Source organism: Vulpes lagopus, unplaced genomic scaffold (genome assembly GCF_018345385.1).
Source record: "Vulpes lagopus strain Blue_001 unplaced genomic scaffold, ASM1834538v1 ctg494, whole genome shotgun sequence".
NCBI classification, from domain to species: Eukaryota; Metazoa; Chordata; class Mammalia; order Carnivora; family Canidae; genus Vulpes; species Vulpes lagopus.
In genome coordinates this window covers 1-9,052 of record NW_024570865.1, presented here as the reverse complement: position 1 = coordinate 9,052, position 9,052 = coordinate 1, and the positions used below count along the sequence as shown (strand labels likewise).

At 50.5% G+C, this 9,052-nt stretch overlaps 4 protein-coding genes across 4 annotated transcripts; all 4 read right to left on the bottom strand.

The window, feature by feature from the left end:
* Positions 1-620: 620 nt before the first annotated feature.
* On the bottom strand, positions 621-1,364 carry LOC121483913 (lipoprotein-releasing system ATP-binding protein LolD-like). The gene has a single exon (XM_041742427.1). It carries the CDS (start codon positions 1,362-1,364, stop codon positions 621-623), a length of 744 nt encoding a protein of 247 aa, XP_041598361.1.
* A 786-nt stretch (positions 1,365-2,150) lies between these two features.
* On the bottom strand, positions 2,151-2,693 carry LOC121483912 (chaperone protein Skp-like). The gene has a single exon (XM_041742425.1). The coding sequence runs from the start codon at positions 2,691-2,693 to the stop codon at positions 2,151-2,153; it is 543 nt and encodes a 180-aa protein (XP_041598359.1).
* Positions 2,694-3,615: 922 nt separating this feature from the next.
* Positions 3,616-5,805, bottom strand: LOC121483911 (outer membrane protein assembly factor BamA-like). Its single transcript, XM_041742424.1, has one exon. It carries the CDS (start codon positions 5,803-5,805, stop codon positions 3,616-3,618), a length of 2,190 nt encoding a protein of 729 aa, XP_041598358.1.
* Positions 5,806-6,370: 565 nt separating this feature from the next.
* Positions 6,371-7,060, bottom strand: LOC121483910 (isoprenyl transferase-like). Its single transcript, XM_041742423.1, has one exon. It carries the CDS (start codon positions 7,058-7,060, stop codon positions 6,371-6,373), a length of 690 nt encoding a protein of 229 aa, XP_041598357.1.
* Positions 7,061-9,052: the final 1,992 nt, after the last annotated feature.

The following is a 9,052-nucleotide window of genomic DNA, read 5'->3' as shown; positions in this document are numbered from 1 at the left end:
AGAGTACGTCGCCGGCATGGGGCTCGGCTTCGAAAATTTGGTTGTCGTAAATCATTCCGGCGCAGCGGTTGTCGGCTATGACTTTAAAACCGAGGGGCGTTTTTTGCTGGATGATGACTTCTACTTCCTGACCGCGATGATAATGTGAGGGGGTGGCGGGCTGCAGGTAGCGTTCGACTTTGGCGGAAGCTACGATGCGCTGGCTCTCGGGGTCGATGTGGACGTGAACAAGATAGGAACGGCCTTGCTGCATGGGGAGCTTTTGCTCGCGGAAGGGAACGAAAAGGTCTTTCATCAGCCCCCAGTCGAGAAAGGCGCCGAACTCGTTGACCCAGGCTACCTTGAGAAAGGCGAAGTCGCCAACACGGGCCAAGGGGGTTTCGAGGGTGCCGACCAGACGTTCGCTTTGGTCGAGATAAACGAATACGTTGACTTCGTCGCCGGGGCGCATGCTGCGCTGCACGTAGGCTTTGGGCATGAGAATTTCGCCAAGGGGCCGCCGTCGAGGTAGGCTCCGTGGTCGGTGAAGCGGACGATGCGCAGGGTATTATAATTGCCTATTTGTAAATTCATGAGTGTGATGTGCTTGTTGGAAGGTGAATAAGGGGGTAAAAATGGGCTTAGTGGCTGATGTCGGCTACTTGACCGTCGACCAGGTGGATGGTGCGGTCGGTGAGGCGGGCTAACGCTTCGTCGTGGGTGACGATGACGAAGGTCTGGCCAAGTTCGTCGCGCAAACGGAAGAAAAGTTGGTGGAGTTCTTCCTTATTATGGGTGTCGAGACTGCCGGAGGGTTCGTCGGCCAAAATAACGTCGGGCTTGTTCATCAGGGCACGGGCTACGGCTACGCGCTGCTTTTCGCCACCGGAGAGTTCGGAGGGCTTGTGGTCGGCGCGGTGGGTGAGTCCGAGGAAGTCGAGCAGTTCGTGGGCGCGTTTTTTGTTTTCGCTCTGCGAATTACCGGCTATCATACCGGGTATCATGACGTTTTCGAGGGCGGTAAACTCGGGCAGGAGCTGATGGAACTGAAAGACAAAGCCGAGATGGTGGCAGCGGAAGTCGGCTAACTTATTGCCCGACAAACTTTGAACTTGCTGACCGGCTATCTGCAGGGTGCCGCTGTCGGGCTTATAGAGGGTGCCCATGATTTGCAGCAGGGTGGTTTTGCCGGCTCCGCTGGGACCGACAATGCTGACTACTTCGTGGGGCATGATGTCGAGGTCGATGCCTTTGAGCACTTCGAGGCGGTCGAAGGTTTTGCGTATATTGCGTACAGATATTATGGGCTCTACGGTGGGTTGCACTTGGGGCTGTGAGGCGGTTTGTTCGCCGGACTGTTCGTTTATGGGTTGGGTTGTTTCCATAACGGATGTGGGTATTTAGAGGTAGTTGGCGCGGCTCGGACTCGTTGACGTGAAAGCTGGGAGTGGCAATGATGAGCTGCGCAATTTGTGTTTGCTTTGCTACAAAGGTAAGTTTTTTTTTGCTGTTTCCCAACAATTCAAGGGGGAAGCTGAAAGTTGGAATGCGTTGGAGGGGGAGAAAATGGGCGCAGGCTCAAAGTTGCGGTCTGATGCAACGGGGTTGATACTGCGGATTGGTACATTGGATAAGCGAAACGGGAAGTATTGATATATCCCTATTTCATTTTTTTCGGGGTGTGGAAAACGTGCCGAAATGCCCGTAAACAAAGGGATAAACGAACGTTTTGGGGTGTGGAAAACTTTTGAGGTGCGATATTAGGCGACGAAAAAATTTGGATTTCGGGTGTGCCTGTTGTATCTTTGCATCAACCATGTAAAGGCTGCGCAACAGCATGGATAAGTTGCACATAAGCCTTGACGGATGAAAAAACAGTATTCCTTATTGATTCATTCAGCGTTCTTTGACATTTTGTTACAACAGAAAGTAAGACAGGTAGGCCTGTCTGAAACCCGGGATGTATTGTTGAGTTTTACCACACGCTTTTGCGACTGAGTCTGGGAAAGTGCTTATGGCTACCCTACTTCGTCTGAACGGCATGTGGAAAATGAAGTGAAGTGTGGGTGAAGGTGATGAAGGCGTTTTGTTCTCACACACAAAAAAAACGTTCAATGCCCTGCAGTGTGTGCAGTAACATTGAACGTTGAGATATTCATCATTTATTTTATTTACTTCTTGGCTGCAGGAGCGGGAGCTGCTGCGGTGATGCCAAGCTTCTTCATTACCTGTGAGGTAACGTCGGTGCTGAGGGTTTCGTTGATGACGATACCGGCAGTTTGTGCACCGTTTTTGTCGACGATGTAAACGAAGCCGCCTTCCTGGGCAACGGCGTTGACAGCGTTCATTACCTTTTGCGTTACAGGCTGCATTTTGGTTTGCTGTGCCTTCTGGAAGTTTTCAGCATTGTCCTGCTGTGCCTGCTGCAAACGCTGGTACATTTCCTGGAGTTCCTGGTTGTGACGCTCTTTGATGTTGATCGGGGTAGCGTCGGTGTCTTCCTTCTGATACTTTTCGGCCTTGGTCTGCAACTCTTTCTGCATACCTTCGAGCTCGGTCTGATATTGCTTGTAGAGGGCTTCGAGTTCCGTCTGTACGGTTTTAGCTTCGGGCATTGACTGCATGATTGAAGCGTAATCGAAGTGGGCGAACTTTTGAGCGCAGAGGCTCAGGGGTGCGAGGAAAAGCACCATCAACAGTAATTTCTTGAACATTGTATTAGTTGATTTTTATGATTTACTAAATATGGATTGTGAACTGCGGCGGCTAATTGCCAACGCGGACTGCCTGCGCCCGAAGCACTGCTGCTTAAAGTTTGGCATTCAGGGGCTTTGCGCGCAGCAAAGATAGAATTTTTAATTGGAATAGCCAAGTTTGGCCAGCACCTCATTGCTTATATCAATGGATGGCGAGGCAAAAATGATGCCTGCATCGGATGCGCGGTCGAGAATGAGCTGGAAATTCTTGGTCGTGGCTATGCTTTTGATGGCGTTGTAAATTTCGTCCTGAATGGGCTCGATAAGGGCCTGACGTTTCTTGAAGAGTTCGCCTTCGGGACCGAAATATTTTTTCTTGAGGTCGGCGGCTTCTTTTTCTTTATCGACAATGGCTTTTTCGCGTTCTTTCTTTTGCTGCTCGCTCAGGAATACGCTTTCGTTCTGGTAATTCTTATACAGGGTTTCGGCGGCGTTGGCGAGGGCTTCAATTTCGCCTTGCCATGCCTTTGAGGTTTGATTCAACTGTTCGTTGGCGCGCTCGTAGGCAGGAATGTTGCTGAGTATGTACTCCATGTCGACGAGGGCGAACTTCTGTGCCTGGGCTGCAACGCTGCTGCAGAGCACGCAAAGGAGGAGAATGATTTTTTTCATGTGGCGTATAGGTTTTAGGAGTTGTTTGACAATGTGTATCGCATTTTTCCTTTCCGGCTTCTTTATTGGCCGGCGGGTAACTACTTCAACGGGCTTAGGGGACTTGAGTTCCGCCAGGCTCTTGATGAAGTTAGTGATGAGAAAAAGCGGGTTGTTCCGAAGCTATGTTTTAAAAAAAACGGCAGGCGTAGGTAAGGCTGCGCCTGCCGTTGGGATTTACTTGAATGAAAACGCCGGTACGAAATGGGACCTGACGGTTATACGCGACTTAGAATTCCTGACCGATAATGAAGTGGAACTGTGATCCACCGGCCTTGGTTCCGTTGACGTATTTCTGGAAACCGTATGCCCAGTCGATACCCATCAAACCAACCATGGGCAACAGAATGCGGACACCAACACCGGCTGAACGCTTCATGTTGAAGGGGTTGAATTTCTTGACATCGGTCCATGCATTACCGCCTTCGAGGAATGCGAGGGCGAAAATAGAGGTGGACGATTCGAGCATGAGCGGATAGCGGAGCTCGAGGGTCATGCGGCTATAAGCGTAGGCATCGGGGGCTGAGTTACCGGCAAGGGCACCGTTGTCGTAACCACGAAGACCGATGGTTTCGGTGGCGTAGCCCGATGAATAACCCGACATACCGTCACCACCGACGTAGTAGGTTTCGAAGGGTGACTTTTTATGCTGGTTGTAAGCACCAAGGATACCAAATTCAACACGGGTCATGAGCACGGGCGCTTTGACTACGCCGGCAAGGGCGGTGAAGTTGCGGAATTTGAGTTTCCACTTGTGGTATTCAATCCAGCGGTATTTCTCTTGCGTCTCTTTCTGGAAGTTGGCGCTGCGGCTGTCGGTGGCCAAGTTCTTGTAGTTGCGGCCGTCCCACAATGAATAGGGAGGCGTGGCTGTTACTTGGAAGAGGAACTCTGAACCCTTTCGGGGATAGAAGGGGTGGTCAGTTGAGTTGCGCTGCAGCGAGAGCGAGAGGTTGATGTTGTTACAATTACCATTGGTGATGAGGAAGTACTGCCATGACTTGAGCATGTAGCGGGTGTACGACAATTCGGCCATGAAGGTGAAATAGTCGTCGGGCCAACGCAGACGCTTACCAAAACCGAGGCTGACACCGAGCATCTTTACATATTTGCCGGGGTCGTAGGCGTCGGTGTAGTAGTTGGAGTTGACACCGGTTCCGTAGAGGTAATTATAATAGTTGTTGTAATAATTCTGGTTAATGTAGTTGGAGTTGATATCGCTCTGCTTACTGTAGAAGATTGAGAAAGAGAGCTGATTGGGTCGCTTACCTCCTAACCAGGGTTCGAGGAACGAGAGCGAGTAGTTTTGGTAATAGGTACCATTGGTTTGCACCTGGAGCGAAAGGGTTTGTCCGTCGCCCTGAGGAATGAATCCGGCTCGCTTGGCACCTCCGCTAAAGAGGTTCTGTACGCTGAAGTTGGTGAACTTTAATCCGACACGACCTACAATACCTGTTTGTCCCCAACCGGCTGAGAGTTCAATTTGGTCACCGCCTTTGGTGGTGAGGGGATAGGTGAGGTCGACGGTTCCTGTCACCTGGTCGGGCTTGATATTCTGGAATATTTCGCTTTGCAGGGCTTCGGGGTCGAACTGGTTCATCTGGGCCAAATCCTGCAGCGAACGCTTGATGCTTTCCATCGAGAAGAGGTCGCCGGGCTTGGTTCGAAGTTCGCGGCGAATGACGTTTTCATAAACGCGGTCGTTGCCTGCGATGCGAACGTGGTTGAAGGTGGCCTGACGTCCTTCGCGGATACGCATTTCAAGGTCGATGGAGTCGCCGTCGATATTGATTTCAATGGGGTCGAGGTTGTAGAACACGTAACCATTGTTGTAATACAGGTTACCGATGGCGTCTTCGTCTTGATAAAGGCGTTCGTTCATTTGTGTCTGGTTATAGACGTCGCCTTTCTTCATTTGCAACACGCGTTCCAGAAGGTCGGAATTGTAAACGGTATTTCCTACCCACGAGATGTTGCGGACGTAGTATTTCGTTCCCTCATAAACGTCGAGGTATACATTTACGTGTTTGTCGTCGATGGATTGTACGCTGTCGGAAATGATGCGGGCGTCGCGATAACCCCATGAATTGAGTTTTTCAACGAGCAAGCCTTTATCTTCTTCATATTTGTCGGCCAGGAACTTCTTGGAGCGGAAGATGTTTACGAAACTTTTTTCGTGGGTTTTCTTCATCGCTTTCTTGAGTTTGCGTACGTGTTCGGGCTTGGCGCCGGTGATGAAGATTTTCCTGACTTTGATTTTTTCGTTTTTATTGATGTCGATGTCGACGAGTACGCGGTTGTCACCGGTTACGTCTTCGCGCTGCACTATATTGACTTCGCAGTTTTTAAATCCTTTTTCTTCGAAGTGCTTTTTAATATAATGTTTGGCGCGGTCGATAATGTCGGTGTTGATTTGCATACCGGGCTGCAATCCGATAATTTTTTCGCAGTCCTCGCGTTCCGACTTTTTTACACCGCTATACTTGATACTCGATATGCGAGGTAAGGCGGTGAGGGTGAAGTGCAGGAAAATTTTATTTCCTACGATGCTGTCGGCGGTTACTTGTACATTAGAGAAAGCCTTTTGCTCCAAAAACGGCGTACGGCATCGCTGATATCGGGTCCGGGCACTTCGTAAATCTGTCCGACATTCAGCCCCGAAATGCTCAGAAGGTAATCATTGTCGTAGTTTTTTACACCGTCAATAACCACTCCGCCCAATTCGTAGCGTTGGTGATTGGCGGTATAATTGATATCGGGTGCAATTTTCGTTGTGTTGTCTGTTTGTGCCTGCATACTCAGCGTTGCAGCGAGGGCGAGCAGCAGGGTCAAGATGCGTGAACTGTTCATTTGCAGCATGAAAAGGATTAGTGAGAGGGGCTAATGTATAGCGTTTGTGGCTTACGTCAGCAACATGATGACTTACGATTGCATCATGATAGCTTACGATAGTGGGAAAAACGGATGGGCTAAAACTGTATGGCTCAAGGTTTTTGCGCTTCAACCTGTTCGCTCGTCTTGCCGAAACGGCGTTCGCGACGATTGAACCACTCGATGGCTTTGAGCAAATCGGCTTCGTGGAAGTCGGGCCAATAAGTATCGCAGAAATAAAACTCAGTGTAGGCGCATTGCCAGAGCAGGTAATTGCTCAGACGCATTTCGCCTCCGGTGCGAATCAGCAAATCGGGATCGGGCATGAACGAAGTGGCAAGACGACTCGATATGAGTTGTTCGGTAATCTCTTCGGGTTTGATACTTCCGGCTGCGACTTCGGCTGCGATGCGCTTGACAGTGTCGGTAATTTCCCAACGTGAACTATAGCTCAGGGCTATAACCATCGTCATGCCGGTATTGACTGCGGTGCGTTCCTGCAGTCCGAGTATCGACTGTTTCACTACGTCGGGCACACGGCTGAGATCACCGATGATGCGCAATTTAACGTTGTTCTTCATAAACAACTCCTCTTCGAGCGAGGTCAGGATAAGCGACATCAATGCGGCTACTTCGTCGGCCGGCCGGTTCCAGTTTTCGGTCGAAAAGGTGTAGAGCGTAAGGTATTTCACGCCGAGATTTGAGCAAGCCGTGGTGATTTCGCGAACGGCTACCACACCCTGCTGGTGACCCATGCTGCGGTTCATTCCGCGCGCTTTGGCCCATCGTCCGTTGCCGTCCATGATGATGGCAATGTGGGTTGGAATGCTTGAAGAGTGAGTTTGCATAAGCTATAATGAATCGGTACTGCGCTGTAGTGGCGATTATAGTTTGTGTGAACTGGACTGTTGCTGTTTTCGCAAACAGACTGTACGGTTCCGGAGGGAACTAACCTGACAGAACGATGACAAAGCTGCTTAATCACGATTGCAGGTGGGGCAACGCGGATTGAGGTCGTACGTCAAAGTCAGGGTCAGGGCCGAGTAATGTCTTTATTTCGGAAACCGGATGATTTAATACCCAAGGGGGCATCGAGTCCGTCGAGTTTATCAGACAGGCTGAAGTGCATCAGCCAGTCGAGCCCTAAGTTCAAGCGCGGAGCTACTTTATACTTTACGCCAAAACCTAAAGGTATGTTGGCGCTGAAAGCTTTGCCCGCCGGTCCGTAGGTCAATCCAAAGCCCATTTGGAGATAAGGAACGATACGAGAATATCCTTTGTAGTCGCGCACATATCCATAGGGCAGGAAATGAAGTTCGTAGAGTGCTGAAAGGTCGTAAATGCCGTCGCTCACTTCGTAGTGCAGGCGATCGGAACCGGGCTGTGAGGGGTCGATGGGGTAAAAATTCTTTATGCCATCGGTTGCACCTTTTATCTGCGAATAGCTGAACTGTGCCTTTACGGCCATGCGGGGATTGAGCGGGAAACGGGCTACTGCCGCTGCGGCCAATCCAATTTTCCCATCCACATCTGTCAGGTTCAGCCCCATACCCACACCTCCGCCTAATTCCAGACGGTAAACGGTTTCGTCGTTTTGCGCTGCGGCGTGCAGACTGCAAACGAGGGCTAACAGACAGATTAAATAGCGCATGATGATAGGAAATGAAGTGGGAGGTTGCTTAAAATGCTAACAGTTTGAAGGATGGCACGCACAGTATAAAGCTAAACTTCGAAGGTTGTAGCTCCTACCGGTGCCCAAAAGGAATCACCGACGCACACTGCGGTCGAAACGGGTATCTTCCTGTGCCCATCCCAAACGGTTGATGCGGCCTTTATATACATTGCCTGTTCCGCTGCACACCACCCAAACGTAATGGTCGGCATCAACGGCTACGGCCAACGAAGTGCTTTGGGGCATAGCCGGATGCTTCATGTCGTTGGGGCGCCAAGTGCGTCCATAATCGCGGCTCACATAGAAAGGAGCTACTTTACCCTCGGCAGTAAGACCTGTAAGTACTACAGCATCGTCGTAAGAAATGAGGGTGGTATGGGTTAAAACGGGACAGGCATACTTGCCCAACTCCTCGGTTTGAGGCAGGTTAATCCAGGGGTAAACATAGTCGCCCTTGCGGTCAATGTCGCGTTTCCAAACACTGGCTTTACCTTCGCGCGTTCCCGTCAGAATCACGCTTTCGTACGATTCGTCAACACGTGATTTCTGCAGCGAAGCGCAGATATTTTCTGTAGGCAAAGAGTTTCCGGCTTCCATCGAACTGGCCACCCACACGGTTCCATTAGCTGTAGCAAACAGGCTGTTTCCATGAACAGCATAAAGGCTGTCGGTGCCTGCGCCCGCCAGTGCTGTCAGGTCGGGAGTACCTTCAATGGGCGTCCAAACAGCAGGTGCATCGGCAGAGGCTGTCATGAGGCGAGTGCCGTTGAGCGCATAGAGTTTTCCGGCAAAGTACTGTACAGATTCTACATAAATGGGGGCATTGAGCTGCTGACTGCGGCTGAAATCGGGCGTTTCAGTAGATGAAACAACAACTTCGGCAGTTCCGGTCTGCGTTTTACCAAACACCAGGAGCTGCTTACCACATACCACTGCACGGCTTTCGGTATAATGCGCAGCCGCATTGTTTGCAGCTCCCTCACTAACGGTTTGCCAGGCAAAAGTGTCGGCTTCTTCGCGATGCACGCGAATATCAATGGTATACTGACGGCTAAATTTGGCGCCGGCAGAATAAACTGTGAGTACGCGCGGTACGGTAAAATCGGTACTGTCGGATGCCACA